General features: G+C 38.5%; 3 protein-coding genes across 9 annotated transcripts in view; all 3 read right to left on the bottom strand.

The window, feature by feature from the left end:
• Positions 1 to 386: 386 nt before the first annotated feature.
• Positions 387 to 12404, bottom strand: rasal3 (RAS protein activator like 3). 4 transcript variants are annotated; one of them, XM_079882682.1, is made up of 18 exons: positions 11454 to 12404; positions 10843 to 10982; positions 10578 to 10656; positions 8270 to 8337; positions 8077 to 8162; positions 7804 to 7930; positions 7584 to 7682; positions 6836 to 7507; positions 6615 to 6759; positions 6379 to 6523; positions 5922 to 6158; positions 5555 to 5756; positions 5324 to 5415; positions 2537 to 2807; positions 2284 to 2394; positions 1925 to 2115; positions 1740 to 1824; positions 387 to 1627 (listed from the first exon to the last, which is right to left on the bottom strand). In XM_079882682.1, exons 1-18 carry the CDS (start codon positions 11998 to 12000, stop codon positions 1538 to 1540), a joined length of 3387 nt encoding a protein of 1128 aa, XP_079738808.1. In that variant the 5' UTR covers positions 12001 to 12404; the 3' UTR covers positions 387 to 1537. The 4 variants fall into 4 exon arrangements, with proteins under 4 accessions (XP_079738808.1, XP_079738809.1, XP_079738810.1 ...); XM_079882683.1 differs by having other exon boundaries at positions 2537 to 2804; XM_079882684.1 differs by having other exon boundaries at positions 10843 to 10976.
• Positions 12405 to 12573: 169 nt separating this feature from the next.
• pglyrp2 (peptidoglycan recognition protein 2) lies at positions 12574 to 16595 on the bottom strand. The gene is made up of 5 exons (XM_079882695.1): positions 16346 to 16595; positions 15211 to 16062; positions 14900 to 15110; positions 13255 to 13549; positions 12574 to 13148 (listed from the first exon to the last, which is right to left on the bottom strand). Exons 1-5 carry the CDS (start codon positions 16407 to 16409, stop codon positions 13128 to 13130), a joined length of 1443 nt encoding a protein of 480 aa, XP_079738821.1. The 5' UTR covers positions 16410 to 16595; the 3' UTR covers positions 12574 to 13127.
• Positions 16596 to 17308: 713 nt separating this feature from the next.
• myh11a (myosin, heavy chain 11a, smooth muscle) overlaps positions 17309 to 20649 on the bottom strand; it is a 35241-nt gene continuing 31900 nt past the window's right edge. For 3 of the 4 annotated variants that reach the window (XM_079882679.1, XM_079882680.1, XM_079882678.1), the window contains one exon: positions 17395 to 18591. In XM_079882679.1, coding sequence (XP_079738805.1) covers positions 18447 to 18591 — 145 coding nt within the window. In that variant the 3' untranslated portion in view covers positions 17395 to 18446. Of the gene's footprint in view, positions 18592 to 20649 lie in introns of all 4 variants that reach the window. The other variant, XM_079882677.1, reaches the window with a different exon arrangement.

Here is a 20649-nt window from a genome sequence, read left to right as displayed (position 1 = left end):
GAACATTTTGAAAACCCTTGCTTTGAAGCAAAGTTCAGTCATGACAACTCTCAGGATAATTTGTAAGACATTTTATTCATGAAAATGAATGTACATAGGTTTGGTCTTGGTGGACTAAATCTGCAACGCTGCTGCTGGAGCTAATGTTGCTGCTGCTGCAGAGAAAGTGTGTCTTGCTTCTGCTAAAGGCTCAAAACATAAATTAAAGGAAGCATGTTGCTGCTGCTAGAGAGAGGGTACTTCGGGAATTTTGGGCATCCAATACCAAGTCCTATCTACTTGAATGGGGGAATCCTGAGATCTTTAAAAAAAAACTGCTTGCCAAACTCATCATTAAATTACATATTTCAAATCAGCATCAAAATCTGATGAACTGCCCCATAATGTTGTTTTTTTATGCTACAATAGAATTAAAAATACTTGCATCTCAGCCTCAGATGTCACGCCTACGGATGTAAGGCTGAACGTCTGATGCACAAGTTGAATTCTCCAGGATGGCTCTACCATTGGAAAAAGCATAACGGCTAACTTGCCTTAGTTACTTGTGCCTTTGGTTACTTAATAACCAAACACATTACAGCCTTGATGTCTCGGAATTTTGTTCAGAGTTGTGCAACAGTCAATCACTGTTTGGGGATACCATAGAAATTAAAGTGCTGTAAACTGAAGTCACGCAATTGTCCGTGACTTCTCTTATTAAACAGCATTTTTTTCATTGTAACCTCTAAAAATAGATAAATCCAAAATGAATGTTTAAGAGCAAACATGCTGAATATTAGCCGATATTTCCTCACAAAAGCCTCTCTTCCATTTGCATCCATTTAAAAAAAAAAAAGCCCTCTTCTCTCCTTCCCTGCGTACCACAGTGTTAGCAGGCGTTAATGAGTAGTGAAAAGTATTGCTTAATGAAGGGATGTTTCATTGATTATTGACATTATGCTACAAACTCCTGTAAGTTTATCATATATTGCTTTAACAAGAAAGGCGTCACTTAAAAAATTTAGGGTATCCAGTGCTTTGAGTTGGCCTAATTACAGTTACTTTTTACAACAGTTACAGTCAAAAGAATAACAGCGATGATTCAGCTTGGTTTGGTTAATACACATTTTATTTGTGAAAAGTCTACAAAACAGTTGGTACACTCTAAAAACTTTGGGTCAAATACAGACAAACCCAGCCGTTGGGTTAAATTTTTAAATTACATTTTTATCTCAACGTTTGGGTTTGTCCACACAACCCAGAATTTTTTAGAGTGTAAGAAAAGTCTTATGCAGATCTATACTTAATGTTAAACTAGAAGATCAGGACACAAGAATAAATGCAGTGTAAAAAATAGGTGTCCCATTTTTAATTTGCTAATTGTTTTTGTTCTTACTATAATCCATTATTGCAATGATAATAAGATTTGGTTTATTTGTTACAGGTAGGTAGCTATGTAAGCGCATTGTTACCAATGAATAAAAGAAATCTGACAAAAGCTACTAGCTATGCAAAGGGGCATCATTTAACACACCACACCAGTACTTTCTGTGTTACATCAGGCATTGATGTACGTCTTTCTTATGCCATCAGCGTTAACTGCATAGAGTTGGTGCACATCTTTCAACAATCCAGCAAACTGCTCCTCCTGTTATCAGACACACAAATGCAAGTGTTAACTTAGCCATAACGTAAGTACAAGCCTGAAATAATGATGTGCATTTGTAAAACTAGAAAGAGGAGAAAACCACATTACTTACCAAAACATTCATGCGTTCAACTGCAGCCACAGCGACATTCAGCTTTCTTTCGTCTTCCTCCCTTTCCTCTTCTATGACGCCCAGTCTACACAAACATTATAATCAGTTGATAATCAACATGATCTCAGTTGTCCTATTTGCATTTAAAAATGAACCAATTTTTACTTCTTTTAAGCCAAAATTACCTGAAAGTTGCACTGGCCAGCTGTTCCTCACGGATGGCTAACAGATTACGAAGGTCCTGAACCTCTGCCTGTAGCTGTGTATTCTGGTCTTGGCTCAGAACTATGAAGTCTTCTAATCGCTTGGCCATCTCCAGCTCGCGCTCTGTCACCTGCTCCACTCCTAAACGCAGCTCAGCCAACTCTTGCGCATGCTATGGCACACCACAACTTTGTCAACATTCTGTGGCTTTTTATTACACAATTTCCTCTAAATTATTTCTGATAAACATCAGAGTAGAGGTAAAACATTTTTGTTCATGCATTCAAATACACTTGATGGTCCAAACCTGTTGCTTCTAGAGTATTCAGAGTAGACCCACCCTATCTAATGTGCTTGTGTCCTCTTGCTGTTGCCCTGTTATTTGATGGGGCTCATTGCCATCTTTGATTTCCCAGAATACTCTTGCTGGTCCGTTATTGGGTTTCATGGACTAAACACAAACAGAAAATACATCAAATATATATATATATATATATATATATATATATATATATATATATATATATATATATATATATTCGAAAGCAAATCATTGGCAAAATGTCTGGTAAATTTGAACAAATCTTACTTACATTGCTGGGTAATGTAATTTCCAAACTGGGAGCTTGGTCCGGGCACTGCGTAGGTAGCTCTTCATTGCTTGCTTGCCGCTTAACTGGTTGCCGCTGCTGCCGGGATGGTCTGTTGGGGACACTGAATGCCCGCTGCACCTGCTTCCGCTGACGTTCTTTGCCTTGGTTGGATTTTGAGTCTACAGGAAGCTGCTGCATGGAGTTTTGCAATGGACTGTACTTGGGGAGATCCCTTGGAGGTAAGTATATAGGCTTTGGTGTTCCATGACTGCTGTAAGTGAAAGTATTTTGAACAAACATTGATTTTAAAGCTTGATACAGCTTCTATTAAGCCTTGCGGGTGTCCAATCCTGCTCTTGGAGGGCCAATGTCCTACAGAATTTAGCTCCAACCAGCTCTAACACACTTGCCTGGAAGTTTGTGATGAATCTGAAGACCTTGATTAGCTGGTTCAGGGTAATTAAACTCAGCTGGAACAGAGTTGGACACCCCTGCCCTAGGCGAATTTTGTTTATTTTGGGTACACTCTCAGAAAAAAAGGTACAAAAGCTGTCATTGTGGCGGTACCTTTTCAAAAGGTACAACTTTTGTACCTAAAGAGTGCATATTAGTTCCTCAAAGGTACATATTGGTACCAAAAGTGTACATATTAGTTCCAAAAGTGTACATATTAGTACCTAAATGGTACATTTTAGAACCTTTTTGAAGGGTACTGTCCCAGTGACAGCTTTTGTACCTTTTTTTCTGAGAGTGATGTCTCAATCAGCTCCCTAGGTTGTGAATCAAGTACACAAATTCGGACACTGGTAAGGACAGTAAGGCCCCTGGCTCACTACACATTGGGACACTAGTGACATCTATAACGTCCTTGTACAACATCACTACTGGTATTTATGAGCAACATCAGAGCTGATATTTTACTGATTTTAAAAAAAAAAATTATTTGAAGTACATTATGATAAATAGTTTGATTGTTACATATACTTCCAACATTTCAGCCGCAAATGTTAGCTAGATTATGTTCACTACTGCTGTCTTTACCTTGTTAGCGCGTCCGCCTCCCATGCCAGAGACCCTGGTTCGAATCCCGCTCAGAGCGGGTAGAATACCGATTTCACTGAAATATAATTAAATGACGGTTTGTTTTTTCAAAACCTCTATGGCGTGTCTTTATGGTTGGTGATTTGTCTTGCGTGATTTATGTTTTGCGCTTCAGAATTTTTGTTAAGGGAACATTAGGGGTGTGCATTGGCACTGCCCTCACGATTCGATTCGATTACGATTCACCAGGTAACGATTCGATTCAATTCGATTCTACGATGCATTGCGATGCATCAAAATTCTACTGCACACAACAAGGCAAAATTTTCATCAGTCATGATGAGGCAATACAAGCAGTCAGATATTGAACAACAGATTTTATTGGCTGCTATGTGTATTATCACTCTCCTGTATCTTTGACATAAATGTCATTAAATAAAATAAAATTGAATGGTACAGGGTATTGGATATGGCATTTTCAAACCTGAAAAAGAAAGCATAAATTACTGCTTTCAGTGCTTTCAGTGCTTTCAGTGCTTTGAATGAGAAATGTTTCTCTTCTCTCTGCTTGAGAACCATTTGAAATTAAATTTCAACTTTATTGTCCAACTCAAGGCCAGAAAATAAACAGTGTAGGGGTGTAACGGTTCACAAAATTCATGGTTCGGTTCAATACGATACACTTGTGTCACGGTTCGGTATGTTTTCGATACAGCAAAAAGAAAGAAATGCCAGAGAAGTTTCCTTGATTTTTTTTTTAATTCTTTTTTTATTAGAACTAACATCATAACGTATGACATTTTTTTTCTTTGAGCAATGATGGAGCTATAATTGACTCTTCTTAGGAGCATATAAAACAAAACAGCTCCTTGGAAAAAATTAAATGTAATATTTTGTGCTTATAAACAAATGTTTATTTTAGTTCAGATTAACATTTGAGGGCGGCAATGTTATTCATAATGTCGAAATAAATCCGACATAACGTTACTTGAAGGCATTATAGCCCACTATTCCTGCCAAACTTCCAAAGTTGCAGTAAGTGTTACTACTACAGTAAATCCATGGTGAATGTTGCTGATCTGTGGACACTAGTTCATTCATGTCACAATGTTTCTTCCTGGTTTCCACGTCAGCGCTGTTTGATCCGTTAATAACGGAGAAATGTGAATGTTTCTCACTGGATCTCGCAGCGATGTTATTACTTTAGTGGCGAGTTCAAATGCTTTCTTTACTGGATCTCTTAGCGCTGTGTAGTATAAGATCGGCTCGCGCTGCGTTGGTCCAAACTGATAAACAGTCCGTCACGAGTAGCTCAGTTTCGTTCCGCTTACATTGCGTTTGCCATTTGATGTTGTGGTCGCGCCAGCGTCTACATTATGAGCGCGCTCGCGACGCGCTTACATTTGAAATAACCGTTCGGTTTGAAAATGCGTGCCTTGTACTGAACGGTTTAATACGAATACGCGTACCGTTACACCCCTAAAACAGTGACATAATCGATTATGGCACTTTGCCGCATCGATGCTGAATCGTGCATGCCCCGCATTGCGATGCATCGCCGAATCGATTATTGTTGACACCACTAGGGAACATAGTGATTTGTGGTGCAGTGTGAACGTTTCAGTGCACTGGAAGGATTTTGCGACAGCCCTTCAAATGGCCAACTCCCTGATCAGTGCCCTACTCCCTGATCAGTGCCCTGATACTGGGGAGCTGATTGACACACCCATTGTAAAATAATCGTACCTGCTAACAGGGATCCGTTGAGCATCATGATCAAGGAATTCTGTGATCTGGTTCAGGATTGAAGGCAAGGGTTGTAGGTTGTCTATTTGGTCCTACAAATATATATATATATATACATTTTTGAGCATGAGCACATTGTTTAATGAGATGTAAAACTTTAAGTCAGTAATCCCATAGTCTTTTAAACAAAGATTACAGCAAAGGCTTAGATCAGACCTGATGTTTTGTTACCTGTTTCATTACAGAGATAATATCCACCAGGAGGTTGTGAAGGACAGCTAGACGAAGGGGCAGGTCTACATAGCCATCAAATCGAGCCATGGCGATTTCACTGTCTGGATCAGATACTTTCTGTAAGAATCCTCGCATAGGCTCCCAGTGTTGTTCTAGAAACTCATTCATAAAAAACATGTACTCTTCCTTTTCGCCAAACCTGGTGGATATTGAGATAAAATGGTTCTTGCTGATCATATATGAAACAAATCTTTCAAATTCTTTATTTCCTTTTGGATATATAATCCAAGACCTGATAAGTTAACTGGAAGATTGGAATACATTTGCAATATGCCACAAATTTGGCTTTAGAGATGGGACTCACAAGGTGAAGTTTGCAAGGTTTTGAATGACCTTGGCTGTCAAAGTGAGAGTGCGAAGGGTGTTTGTCTCTGGATAGGGTTGGGTGAGGCCGAAGAGTGATGGACTGAGGATTGCTGGGCATAAGAATCGAAGGAACAGAGATGCTGATATGAGACGGTGTCCGATGTCCGTTAGACCTCGATCCTCACAATCTGATACCCAACTGGAAAAAATATCATTCAGCTCTGCAGGGAATGAGCTGTTTATAGAAAGGAAAGAATCGATCATTTAAAAATAATCATCCATTGGAAGATTTCTGACACCTATTTAGATTAAGTGGACAAGGTAAATCTATTTACTGTTATGCAGTTTATTACAGCAGTTCGGTCATCTTATATGTTCTCTACAGAAAATACTTACGCTAATAAATACGCTTTCAAATATATTTTTTAGAGTGTGTTCGTTTAGGTTTATCTTACTCGTGCATGTCAGTGATTCTCTTTACAACATCCCCACATGTCTTCTGTAGATGTCTCTGGTTGATTGGTAGATCAGAGGAAGAGCATTTTTGCGGGTCTACCTCGCAGCTCTCCCCTCCACTATACAGTCTGGATATAAAGTCGCCTGTGGGTGAAGATTGTTACATAGGAGATTAGAGGGAAATAAAATTACACATGGAGTTTTATAAGAAGGAATGCAGTAGAATATTCCTTACCAAGTGTGTCTATGAGATACTTCTGGCCCACCAATTTCATATATTCATCAATAGCCTTTGTGGCCAGTGTATTCTCCCTGAAAATCAAAGCCTCATTTTCTCCCAAGCGCTGAACTTCTGCACTACCAAGATCAATCAAGAACTCCTACACAAACAAAAACCATTCAGAAATTTGAAAAGCTTATCTGTCTTGTCCTACAATTACTGATGTTGCAACTCACCTTAGCTTTCCCAATGCTCTGGAGCACATGAACAAGTGCTCCTGCCAGTTCTTCTTTCTCCCGGACATTAAGAAGAGGTTCCAGGCTGCTGCACATACCCACATAATCCACTGTGACATACTCTGCAAATTCCTTGTACCTCTCAATAGGCAGAATTTTCAGGTTCTTAAATTTGGCCTTGACTCGAAGTGAAGCCTGAAGTCCAATTTGGTCCTTTGCTGTACTTGTTCCTGGGGGCTTGTAGGGAACGATGGGATACCACTTCTCTTGAAAGGCCCGTCCTTTTATGTCTGCTAGAGCAAGAGCCACACTTCCTAGAGGATGCAGCATAGAGTCATCCTTGGAATGGCGCTTCTTCTTGGAGTCTTCTTCTCTAAAGAGGTGCAGGGTGATCTGGGTGACAGGGGGCAAGTTGTCAAGTTCAAAAAATTCGCCCCAGAATATCTGGCAACCTCCTGCAGCACTACCACCATGGCCTGTGCCAGCTGCACCAGATCCTCCGTCAACTGCTTGACTGGAGCGTTGAACGGACTTCCCCACGGCCCGGCTACTGGTACGAGCAAACAGTGTACCATCAAGGTGGACCTCACAATAATATCGCTTCTTTGGGGGAAGGTCTTTTGCTTCATTAACCCAAAGGCTCAGGGAGTTCTCAGTACGCTCACAGTTGTCCTGAAAGAACAAAACAGTTTAAGACGGTAAAACAAATACTGTTAGAATAACAGTAATAAGTTATAATATGTGGTACCTTATTTGGATGTGCAGTACGACGCAAGTCTTCAATCCAGCGGTCTCTTTCTGCAGCTGAACTGCACCCAAAGCAGTGGTTATTCTCTGAGTTTATGACCTTTTGTGAGTTGGACAAGGAAATACCCAGAAAATAAGTAATTTGTTTGGATTGTGTATAGACATAATGATCGGAAAATGTAAACATGGTTTACACATCAATATGCAACAGCAAGGCCTACCTGAAAACAATACTTTTCCCCTAGAATAGAGCTGTGGACTGGCCTGATGACGGTGGTCTGGTCTGCACTCAGATCCAGGCTTTTTGCAGCATTGACTGGAATGGATAAAGATTCTTTGGAACCGTACCTTGATAGAAAGTGTGAAAGACTGGTAAATGGCATAGCATATCAAACCATCAGATAATATGTTTGTTCCCACTGATATTAGACATTACTACAGAGTGAATTTTGGTAAAATCATTGTTTTTCTGTATTATTTAAATTATCCTCCACCTTCCAGCACCACTTAGTCCTGCAGTATTGATCTGTGTGCTGCTTTTCCGTTTATCATCACCCTGTAAGCGGCGCTTGATTAAGTTCTAGCATGAGAATGAAAGAAAAAGAGCGGCATGGAAAAAATCAATATATATTTATGCATGCATATTCAGATGGCACACATTTCTTAGACATACTAATGCATACTCACTTTGACGCCTCCATCTTGCCCTTTTATTTTGGTACCACTTTGGGGAACCACAGGATCTGGATTTAGCTCTAAAGAGAGAAAGAGAACACGTTCTATATTAGATCATCACTTTAATGCCACTGTATTCATCTTTTGTTTGTAATATGAGCATTGAAGATGAAGGTCTGTCCCTTTTCTTTTGAAACGTTTCATAATACAATTATTGAAATGAACATTTGCGTGTGCATGTACCGTATGTCTTTCTGTTTATTTCAGTCTAGTGGGATAAAATGCAGAAAGACAGATATCTCAGTGCAATCGCAGATTCTGAAACCATGACAGGAAGCATATCATTTCCTTCCTTCTTATGTGCATCAGATCAATAATTTCCAGTTTAACAGAAAATGTAACTTTGTTAGTTGAATTCTGTTAATACGGAACAGAACGGAAATCTAGGGCTTATTTAATTTTTTATGTCAAAAATTTGCTATTACTTGATCATCCATGTGCCTTTATGAAAGCTGGGGACCAGACGAGCAGTATAATGCACAGGATGTGGTCCCAATTTTTGGACATACACGATTATGGGAGTCGGCCTTAGAGGTGCTTAAATAAATCACAATTACAAAAGCAGCAGCTGTGTAAATGAATGAGCCTATTAACGGTTTGTGTCTGCTATTTAAAAGAAGTCTGACAGTTTGCACACTGACATGAATTTTCAAAGCAACACTAAGTAACTTAAAAAAAAAAAATTACAACAAATTGAACTGAATTAGCAACCACTCCCAAAAGAAATTAAGCTTTAAGTTTCGTTAAATTGATGGCTAATCTTAATCATAAAACTTAATCATAAAACCTCTCAGCGTATTTCCCACATACAGTCGGTATTAAATTCGGTGGAAGGATGCCTTCAACAGGCTTTTAGGAGTCTTTAGGTAGTATGACGTCTCTGAAGCCATGGAATATAAAAGTTTAACAGAACCAGATTTGGCTTATGCTTCTAAATGTTCCATCACAATATACACAGTGTCAAAATTTAGAAGGTAGATGTATTATATGGTCCTCTAAATGACCTTATTAGCTCAAAAAAATTCTCCACTGGAGGCTTTTCTTCTTCCTACTAAATACAGATCTAGATTTATATGTTAAAAAAAATCAAGTTCTGCACTAAAGTTCAGGCCCTGCTTAATAGGTAATCTTGTCTACTCTCTTCATGAGTAACAGCTTAAGACATTACATTTAATAAACTATTCTATTTGAAAGCAGTACACATAATATATCCTTGTGCTTTGCTTAACAACTGAATTAAATGAAAACGAAGACCAATTTAAACTCAATTGTATTCTGCCTTCTCCTTAAATTTGTTTTAATGCTGATTGTATTTCACATGCATTATACTCTCCAGCAAAATAATTAGATTTATTCATTTAAGAAGGCAAAGTTAAATTTTTTTTTCTTACCTAGTGCCCCTCCACATACAATCCAACGCCTGAAACCCATGCTTTGGAGTAGCTTAGAATCAGTTTTCCTTTCAGAACGCAATACTCATAAATGCCCTTTTATGTTTTGTTTTTTTTTACAATTAAAATGAGGGTCCTGCATGCTTATGTTGAGTGCTAGATAGCACACCCCATCAGTCTCAGTCATCCTCTGGTATGGAACACCCAGTTGTGATACTATCTTCAGAAACTCAAAGGAAGCAATTTTACAAGCACACGCAAACATAACCACGTCAACCATTTCCTCTGTGAATATGTTATCTTGCTTTACTTTAGTCACTGACAGGCAGCCATTGGCTAGATAGGGACAGATGATACCTCATCTTTTGAAGTCATCTCCAGCTTTTAAATGGTCATGGACACGGAGAACTTTAGACTGTTACTTCAATTAAGTGTACTGCAATCCCAACAATGATCTTCACAAGATACAGTAATACAACTTTTGTGCACTTTTTGTTGTTGTTGTTGCTTAAATAGTGGTATTTGAACCCTTAAGCCAAGTCCTTAAATATGACAATGCACACTTTTTCTTAAGTTTATTTTTTTAGCAAAACATTTCACAAAGTGAAGTTTGTTATATGAAAGGTAATATATGTTATATGAAAGATACAGTAATTGAAATCATATCAATAGATACATTTAAAAATATAAATTGTTATAAATTAAGACGACAAGGTGTAGGATATTTTAGGACACCTGTGTGAACTTGAGGGGAACCTCTAAAATGACCTTGAGACCAGTTGGTTAAAATTAAAATTTGATCAGAAAAGTGAGGCATTCATACATTTTTTTATTTACATTTGATTTAAGTGTAACTCTGTGATACTGACCAGTGTGACTTCCACTGATGTTCTGGAGACTGACGCTGGAGAGACAACTGCTGGCCCGGTTCCGTACCCTCATCAAAGGCTGAAATAAATTCAAAAGATAGTGATATATTGGCACCAAGTTCACCTTAAGTCGAATAACGTTTCCAAACTAACCGGACTGGCACATCAAAGTCAGTTTAAGGGCATATACAGTACATCCAATATCTTAATCTGCTAAATATTGTCTCATCTGTTGGCACCATTGAATGTGTCTGTTGTCCATTACCTCCTCCTCGCGTGGGATAAGGATTTGTCCATCTTGAAGAAAACAGTTGCTTATGTCCCAAACTGGAACGTCTTGTGGGGGGGCCCAGGAGAGCCGAACAGGCTCTTGGACCACATTCTCAGGATCACCCTTTTCTTTGTCTTTTCATAAAATGTAAACATGAAACATTTCAATTTAAATTGCCTAAAAGCGTCAAAGACAAAACATGCTATGAAATTGTAATCCAGTTCCAACATCACCAGGGCTTAATTAGTTAAAATAATGATAGCCATCATAAGTAATCCCATTAACGTCCAATTACATGTTTAGTTCATTATCCTTTGGGTACAAAGGAGAAAAACAGTTTCTTGTTAAGCGCTTCTGTGTTAGTTAATTTGTAGTCTATTGTTCCATCTCCATCTTGCACATCCTGTTGTTGCACCCTCATTCTTTAGCGCCATTTAGTGGCATCTGCATGTACAATCCTTTACAGGGTTAGAAAATGAGTTTACACTGTCCAACAGAAGTTGTCTTTCTAAGAACTCTACAAAAACCTTCATATCATTTAACGGATTCAACTTTATTTAAGCTTAGGTTTTTAGGACATTTAGCATTGAATGTAAAGCTCTTACCATGCTCTGCAATATGAGTACTCTGTGTACGCGGTCTCTTAAACTTCTGTGAGACCGTTTGCAGGTACTTTCTTATTTTACCCCTCTGTGTCGTGTCCTGGACAGTAGTCCCTGATGCCTGTGCGCTGGAGGACCCAGATGTTGAAGAGGAGGACAGGACCGAAGATAGAAGGGACCCTGGTGGCTCTGAAAGAGCTCTGCGGAAAGGGTTTTTCCTTGAAGTTGCCGGCTTGTCTGGTTTGGAGGGGCTTTCGGCCCCTCGAGCTGCAGTCGAGCACTTTTCCCCCGCATCTTCACTCAGAGCTTTGCGCCAACTCTGCATTTTATTCCATTTGTTTGAAGCCCCTTTCTCCAGCCTCTCGATAGCCCCCTGTGCCGGCGCCTCAGTCTTGGCTCCCGTGTGCCACTTGTACGTGTTGAGTAGCTTGCCATCCTCTGGTTGCTGTGGGTCTTGATCAACCGGGCTGTTTTGTTCAGAAGACAGTTCCATGTCCTCCTCAATCTGTGGTTCTGACTGCTCAGCTCTCGGTTCTTTGTTCGTACCCATCTAGACTTCTTCTCTGTGACCCAGTTTTGTGAACTCTTATGTTTTGTGTGGAATTTTCAAAGTGTATGGCTTCCTCAGCACTTACCAGTTTCAGATTTGTCTTTTAAACGTTTTGTATCTTCCTCAAATTCGAGTGCTCCGGATCTCATCATCCACTCACTTCACCTATTGGCCACTTCCTCAGATTGTTTTGTGCATCATCAGTTTCAAAATTCTGTCTGTTCACTAAGGTCTTGTACTCTTAAACACACAGTATATGGTCCATATATCAATTTTTTGGCTTTGATAAATTGGTGCTCGTTGTTTTAAATGATGCAGTCCTTTGTGGTCCCCAGCTCTTGTAGGTATAAGTCTTTTTTTTCAGTGCGTAGTTGTCGTCCAGCATTCAGGAAGCCAGTCAGATTGTGGGTGGGGAAATCAGGTTAGGTTCACAGGTTAAAGAAAGAGATTAGGATGTGTCCCAGGCTGACCTAACAAGTGCAACATTTCTGATATGTTCTATTATATGTCCTTCTCATTTATGAAAATTCTAAGAAAGCATAATCTGTCATGTGATCTTGTTTTGTTTTTATTGTAGGCCTATACATAGTGTTTCATTTTGAAATGGTATGATTGTGACTGCTAAAAATACTTAAAATTATCCTAGTGTAACATAATCAAGATTAGATTTTATTGATTACATATGAACAAGATTGGCAGTTTAACCAAAATACCTGCTTGTTTTGTTCAGTGACGGTTAAATTTCCTGTCACAACAGCAGCACTTCCCGTCTCACTCTGGGGCCTGCTATGAAAACCACTTCCTGTCGTGGTAAAGACTAAGTAATCTGCTCAACTTTTTCTTGAATTTAAACTGCCACATACAAAATTCAACGTGTAACATTAGAGATCACGCTCTTTATTTTTGCACACGTCATTCTCACTTACATAACATTTTAAGGTTTTTGATTAACAGACTCCCAACCAATGTACAATGTACAATGCTAATGTCTTGTTTTATGCAGATAACCTTACATTTCAGTGTCCTTTTAACTTTGACAATTATATTTAAAATTATATGTATTTTTCATACTAAAAATGAGTGGGCTTCAAGTCATTTCATGTCAGTGACAGCAGATGTCCACACTGTTACTTTAAAGGATCCGTATCCTGTGAAAAATATAGAACAGACACGGATTGATGTGTTAGCATGACAGATATTTTCGGCTACATGTTGAAGTTAATTAAACATTTTTGAGTACAGAATCCTACATACTTTATAGTGTTCCCAGGTGGTTATCTCAGAATACAGGGAATCTCCTGGGCAGTCAGTGGCTACTACTTGTCTATGTCCCAGAATGGTGTAATTCTCCTGGAGGAATCCGTTGCTCACTCCACATTTGACCAGATGATGGCGCACAAGCTCCATGTCATAATGGTAGGGTAAATGAGTGCTGTATTTCCCGATGAAAGCAACACCATACCCAGCAGTATTACGTCCCTTAGTATGAGCCCCTGACCACATCCAACCTCGACCTTCGTAGATGTAGCCATCAGACCCAACCACAAAGCTTGGAGAGACAGCCAGATACACATCATACATACAAATAACCCAGAATGTGACCTTTTACCACTTTTAAGCATTTTACATTTTTATGCTTATAAACATTAGGCTATAGCTGTTCCAAGACCAATTGCTGGCTTCTAAGGTAGCAAACGATCTTAAAGGGAGTTGACCCAAAAATGATCGTTCCAAATCCGTAAAACTTTCGTTCATCTTCGGAACACAAATTAAGATCTTTTTGATTAAATCTGAGAGCTTTCTGTCCCTCCATAAACAGCTACGCAACTACCACTTTGACGCTTCAAAAGGTTCATAAAGAGATCGTAAAAATTAATCCACATTAATTGAGGGGTTTAGTCAAAATTTTCTGAAAAGACAAGATCACTTTATATGATTAACAGATTTAATTGAGGCTTTTATTCAAATATAAACATTGATCAGCGAACATAAACAGAAGCTCAATCGAACCTCCTTGACGTATGAGAAAAAAACTCTTGCGGAAGCTCAAACGTGCTGCGTAACACAAGAATGAACCTCATTGGTTCTCGTGCGTCAAACGAACAAGTTTGAGCTTCCGTTTACCACAACTGGTGCGTGAGTTGATGAATGTTTATATGTGAATAAAAACCTAAATTCGGTTTGTTCATCATATAAAGCGGAAAAATTGGGACTAAACCGCTCAATTCATATGGATTAGTTTTACTAACCTTTTGAAGCGTCAAAGTGGTACTTGCGTAGCTGCAATGGAGGGACAGAAAGCTCTCAGATTTCAGCAAAAAGATCTTCATTTGTGTTTCGAAGATGAACAATAGCCTTATGATTAAAATTTTTGGTTGAACTATACCTTTAAATGTAACTTTATATGGGACTGATTTGAAATGACATAGCCAGCAACTCTGTCATCATTCTAAAAGCACTCCTCACTTAAAGCTTTGAGGAGACTCAACTTACAATAACAATTAGCATTAGCATGTTGCTAAGCTAAATTGCTATACTTTGCTATTACTTTTGCTCCGTGATTTTTTGCTCAACACATCCTGTATTCTGCCCACTATTTTAAATATAGTATGCCACAGTAAGAGCCACCAATTAATAAAATATTTAAAATATATAATAGATTTCTTTGCATACTCTGATTTTTAAAATATAGTATTATGTATAAAATATAATTTCTCAATATGTTTAAATGTTTATTTCGATTTGTAATGTTCATCGTCATAGCAATGTATTCTGGAATTGTTTTCTCACAAAGAACCGTTTGGAACAGCTTTCATGCTGGGATGCTCACCTTTGTAGGCAGTACACTAGGTTTCGGAATAAAGCACATGTGACAGAATCATGCTGAAGCAGATGTTACCTGTAGCCTAAGTCGTACCAACCCCGGTCCTTCTGGTGGAAATGTTGCATTTCCCTCATATTTTTGGAACACGTCTGAAGGTTTACACAGGGTTTACTGGGAATCTCTGTGTGGTGAATATACAGATATTGCAGGGGTGGAGACAGAGGGGCGAGAGGAACCTGGGGCGGCGCTGCTCCCCATATACATCTAGGAATGATGGCAGGACACTCTGAAGGAGGGTTACACATTTGTCAGCATGGCAATTGTCACCAAACACCAGTGTTTAAACAGGCAAGTTTATTTGGTCAACTGGACGTACCTGCACTTACCCATGTAACGTAGCACAAACTCTTTAATTCCCTTTTCTATAAGACTTTCCATCCCAATGTCCCCATGTTGTTGAAGAGTATCTAGTGCATGTGCTACCTTCTCTTGAAGCAGTGATGAATTTGTGATCTTTTTAAAATTATGTCTGCGATAGCGACCTCTCAGAAGAGTGTCTGAGACATGATCCAACTCTTCCATAGTCGCTGAGTAGTAGCTCCTCAGTAGTGTGCTTAAGTTTATTTCAGTGCTGTTAACAACAGAAAGGTGCTTCCCAAGTATGGCTCCGTCCATTCCACCATGGACCAGAGCATCAGTGGCCAATGATGGCACGCCTGAAAGAGTAAAAACCATAGGAGCAGATACACTGTCCCAACAACCATCCGGCCCAAGTTGCTCAGGTGGAGTTGTGTTGCGAAACTGCAGAAATGACAGGCCTAAGTTCTTGGCCAGTGGGAGTAGGTAGAAACCGTGAGGCTGGTTACTGTATTCATTAGCTCGTAGCCCAGATTCAAGACCTAAAAGGAGAGGAGCAAGGGCAATTGTCGTGCCATCAGGAGTCAGAACAACTCCCTTCTCTTCGTGACCATCTGTTATGAAATGATGAATGGCTTGGTTGAAGAAATTGGAGAGATTGTGGTTTATATTGAGCAGCTCTGTAAAGCTGTTGTTTTTGTAGTGAATTTCATCTCCGTTGTCAGATGATCCCAGAAAGTCGTGTGTGATATTGTCAATTTGGTCTGCAATATTGTGTAGACTCATCAGTAAAGCCAGCGGACTTAGTCTTGGGTTTAAATCTTCTAAGTGTGTAACAGCAGTAATAAAGTTCTCCATGTTCCTCAGATGAACTGCTGAAACTAAAATTATAATAACTTTAAGCGACTGACATGGGAAGCCTTGCACATTCAAGTTAAAATGGCCATGCCTGCTCTAATAGTATGTTAAAAAATAAGATGGATACATGCTGAACAAAGCAGAACTACTATCTAGTCAGTAAGTCAGACTGGACAGGAAAAAAAATATTTTTTTGCTTTAGTCTGACTGAAATCAAAATGTTAAAGTGCTTGGAAACAATGTTATATCAAATTTATAACATGGAAATTTGAATATAATTAAATAGAACATTTATTGTTTACATACCTGAGCTCTGAATGACTATGCATATCACAGACATGGTAATAATCCATAGTACTCCAGGTGTCATTATCAGTACTAAATATTACTTCTTGGTACTAAGTGCTTGAGTTGAATGCAGTGTATGAGTACTTGTGCTGAAACACCGAAGGCAGGACACTCCAAATTCTGCAATTTAGCGTCAGTCAGGTGGTATTCCACCATGATAAACATGTTTTTGTGGTATGTCACAGTATGTGTGTACTCTGATGTGAGTAAAGGTCTACCCCAGAATTTGAATTTAGCTACAAATATTGATTTTTGGATGGCATTGACAGATCTGCTGTTCTGTTTGTTGCGTAAGGAGGAGTACCAAATGAGGGAGGTAAAGGTCATACTGTAGCTAGATGTTGTGTTTTATAATGTAATGGCAAAAAAAGTAGTTGAATGTTCATTCATTTATCTTAAGACTGAGCAACAACTGTCTGTATTTAGTAACAGCCTATGAAGCCACTATTTTTCAATGAATGTGTTGATTTATAAGAACAGCAAAGAAACTGAGTTAAGAGATCTTCCCTCTTGTGGCCAAGAGAAGCATTGAAATTAAAGAAGCAGCAAATGTTTTGTCAAAAAGACCAAGGCTGTTTTAGAACACTAGATAACTTATGAATACTGTTTACTGCCTACTATTTGTTTAGTGAAATTCTGGGCATTATTCAATAAACACTTTAAACAGTAGTATGTTCTATGTATACAGAAAATGTGCAATATGCACAGTATAAATACTGTTTTATTTACTGCAGAAATAATATGTTATTACATTAGCCAAAGTTTTCTACCAATAACGTAATTTGTTAATAATAGCTCCCATTGTTTTGAGAAACACCTTGAGTGCTGTTTGAGCTGCAAATAATGCTTTTAACCCAGTTGCATGCCTTAAATAACATGCTTAGCATTTGAACATATTTTAATAAGTTTTATTTAAAGGTTGGGGCTTGATGGTGTCCTTTAATGTTAAAGTATTTATGGCATTTTGACATGTAAAAAAAAAAAAAAAAAAAACCCAGATTTTTTTTCCAGAATTTATTTCATGTGCATGTGGTTTCACAAATGAATAGATAAAAGTAGATAAAAGTGAATAAATCCATTGACATGTAATTCCCAATGTACTGTAGATTGTGCCAAGTGAAATTATTAGACAAATAAAATGTATATACTGTATACATTTATATAATTTCAAAGGTCTTTTACGGGCATTGTCTGTCAACACTCAACAGGATGGAATTTGTTTGCTTTCAGTGCCATTTCAAATATTGAAATATCTGTAGGATAATGAAAACCACAATATTTGTCTGTAACATTTTTTTGTTTTATATATAATACTAATAGCAAACATTCAGAGGGAACATAAAATGCTATAGAAAATTACAGTTTTCTGAGGTACCTGACTGTATGATAATATAATAGTAACATGATATATAATTACACTTCTGGCACAACACACACCTTTATTTATTTTATCCAGGATGTGTAAAGCAGATCATTTTAATGTTGGAAAAAATCAGTCAAAGTATCATCCAAAATTCTATTTTGTTGCTAACTTGTCTGAGCTGTATGCATTGCAGGAATATATACCAAATAAATGAGAAAGTGCAGTATATTCAAGGACAATTATTCAGTAGAAAACAGTGAACAGCCATTTACCCGCAGTTGAGACATACAAATCTGAGACATAAAAATACAGATGGTCTTTTACCCAAGATCTGAGTGAGGGTAAACACTAGGTGTTGGGACCACCAGGTTTCATTCAGATGTTTAAGAATAATTAAAGAGCCTGAAAAAAGAATACATTGTCTCATGATGCTATACTGAAATATGGGCATATTTGCAGCCACAGAGGTCAATGTAAAATTGGGGGTTGTGGTAAATGATATAACAATAATAATAACAATAAAAAAAAAAAACTATTGAATCGTGTATGGGGCGAATGCCTGGTCGAACAGCAGTGCTTTGTTGCAGTCAAACGAAACATAATTATGATCTAAATAATGACCTTTGCAAAAAGAAAATTGTGGTTCTTTGATAAGAGGATAAGAATACCATGTTTGGACAGCATGGTAAGAGGAATTTATTCAGTAGATTTGGTTCCGTTGTAGTCACTCTGCATGTCCGCATCATCCTCTGCAGCATCCGAGCTGTCAATCATTCCTCGTCTGCCACCACCTCCAGAGCGCCTCGTTGAGGTGGTGAAGGATGACGGTTCATTTCCTCGCCTGAAAAGTTACAGCAAATCTTAGCATAAAACACAAAACTTTCAATGTAGGTTAGCCCTTAAGCAGCAAGTTAGGTTTCTCATTCTCAAACCCTTTTGAACCAAGGAACCAATTTCATAATCCCAAACTGTTCACAGGAAGCCCACAAGAAGTCAATGTGATTGAACTTTTTTTAAAAAAAAAGGTTTTTATTGCAGAACTTCCAGTGAACTATCCTGAAGTGTGATCTACAGCATTCGTACATGACTCCCAGCATGTTCAATTTGGCAGTGTTGAAGCTTAATATATAATTTTTCTCCATCCATCCATCCAAACTCTGGAGCACCCAAAGTGCTCCCATGCCAACATGAAAACAGGTGGATGAGCTGCTTGTGAGTAAGAACACAGTGCTGCGCTTCACTATGAAACACGCAGAACGTATGTTTATTTCATTAAATCACATCCTTTCGCGATTTGATAATCGCAATAAGACATATTGGGCCCTATCTTGCACCCAGCGCAATTGACTTTGTACACCGACGCATGTATCATTCCTATTTTGCACCCGCGCACAGCGGACTTTTCCCTCCACAGACGCACGTCGGTTAACTAAGAAATACACTTGCGCTCCCGGGGGCGGTTCAGCGCAAAGAGGAGGCGTGTTCCAGTGCAAACGTTCACTCATGCTATTTTGCAGGTTTAGAAAACAATTCCGCCACTAACCGAAAAAAAATAGTTTAAAGTCAGTGGCGCGTTGCGCATGTTATTCATATGCTATTTTAAGGGCGCATACTTGGCCATAAACAATGTAGAGTGCACAACGCGCATACACTTTGATTCTCTCATCTACACAGAAGCAGCTGTTTTCATTTTTGCAAATCATAAATTATTACGATAGATAGATAGATAGATAGATAGTTTATTATAAAAGCATACATCTAGCTTACACATTTACTATCATTCGCCTGTTTAACCTAAGTTATTTTGGGTGTGTTTCTCCATCCCCAACGTCCCTGACGAGAACGTCGGTCTCCTCGGCTGTGAACCGCTCCTCGCGTGCGCCTGGCAAATCCGCCGTTATAATAGGAATCCGCTTTAGAACAAGCGCGTCTGCTCTTAAAGGGAATGTGAGATGACGCTCTGATTGGTTTATTTCACGTTACGCCCAAACCACACCTATGAATAATGAAGCGACTTCAGACCAACCCATTTTAAATTTGCGTCGGGCGCAAGAGTCATTTATCCCGCCGGTATAATAGCAACAGCGCCCAAGACCCGCCCACAAAGTTACTTGCGTTTCGCGCTTGATACTTGCGTTTCAGATCGTTAAAATAGGGCCCATTGTGATTTCAATTTTATTTTGATTAATCATGCAACCTTAGTGCAACTCACTGAGCCACCCTATATATTTCAAATACAATTTGAGAATATTTCTCACTATTTGAAAAATATACTCAAGGCCCCCTGGAGGGCCACACACCCAGGTTTGAGAAATGCTTTATTATTAAAAGAATATTGCACAAAATATATTAATCAAAGAGGCCTTGATTTAAAAGATGTTAAGAATTTCAGTAACAGTTCATATGTGAGAAAAAGCGATAAGTCACTTCTATACCAGCATCCTAATGTATAGGTAAGTCGCCAGAATTCAGCCACAGGCATCCTTTACAGTGGAAATTGGTATCAGATATCAGTTAAGATTTGTTAAGGTTAAAGGCAGTGTTAAAACCTCATTCGTAAACCTGTAAACAGGCTAAATGAGGTTGGTTCAGAAAACTGAACCATGCTTTGAGACGGAAGAGGGAAATATGGTGTAATATGCTAGTCTGATAAATATTAAAATGAAGACTGTGCAAGAATAAGCTTTCCATCAAGTGCATTAAATTTAGTATTTAGAGGAGGAAGCATTAATCGTGGAAGCATTTATAAACAATTAATACCTGATACATAGTATTACGTTTATAATTATAAAATGGATAGTTCTGGTCATGGATGCTGATTGGTCAATAAATTGTTTCCGTTGTTAAAGTAATCTATATAAATTGAGCGGTTTAATCCAGGGATGATTGCTTTATATGA

Source organism: Squalius cephalus, assembly GCF_949319135.1.
Source record: "Squalius cephalus genome assembly, chromosome: 10".
Classification (NCBI taxonomy): Eukaryota; Metazoa; Chordata; class Actinopteri; order Cypriniformes; family Leuciscidae; genus Squalius; species Squalius cephalus.
This window is presented reverse-complemented; position numbering and strand designations above follow the sequence as displayed.

Coding starts and splice junctions, on each gene's coding strand:
- rasal3 (XM_079882682.1), bottom strand. CDS start 12,000: ATGGGTACGAACAAAGAACCGAGAGCTGAGCAGTCAGAACCACAGATT. Junction 8,338..10,577: donor CATCAGTGGAAGTCACACTG/GTCAGTATCACA, acceptor TTCTCTCTTTAG/AGCTAAATCCAGATCCTGTG. Junction 2,116..2,283: donor ACACAAGCACATTAGATAGG/GTGGGTCTACTC, acceptor GGTGTGCCATAG/CATGCGCAAGAGTTGGCTGA.
- pglyrp2 (XM_079882695.1), bottom strand. CDS start 16,409: ATGACACCTGGAGTACTATGGATTATTACCATGTCTGTGATATGCATA. Junction 15,111..15,210: donor GTTTGTGCTACGTTACATGG/GTAAGTGCAGGT, acceptor ACCCTCCTTCAG/AGTGTCCTGCCATCATTCCT. Junction 13,550..14,899: donor TGGTACGACTTAGGCTACAG/GTAACATCTGCT, acceptor TGTCTCTCCAAG/CTTTGTGGTTGGGTCTGATG.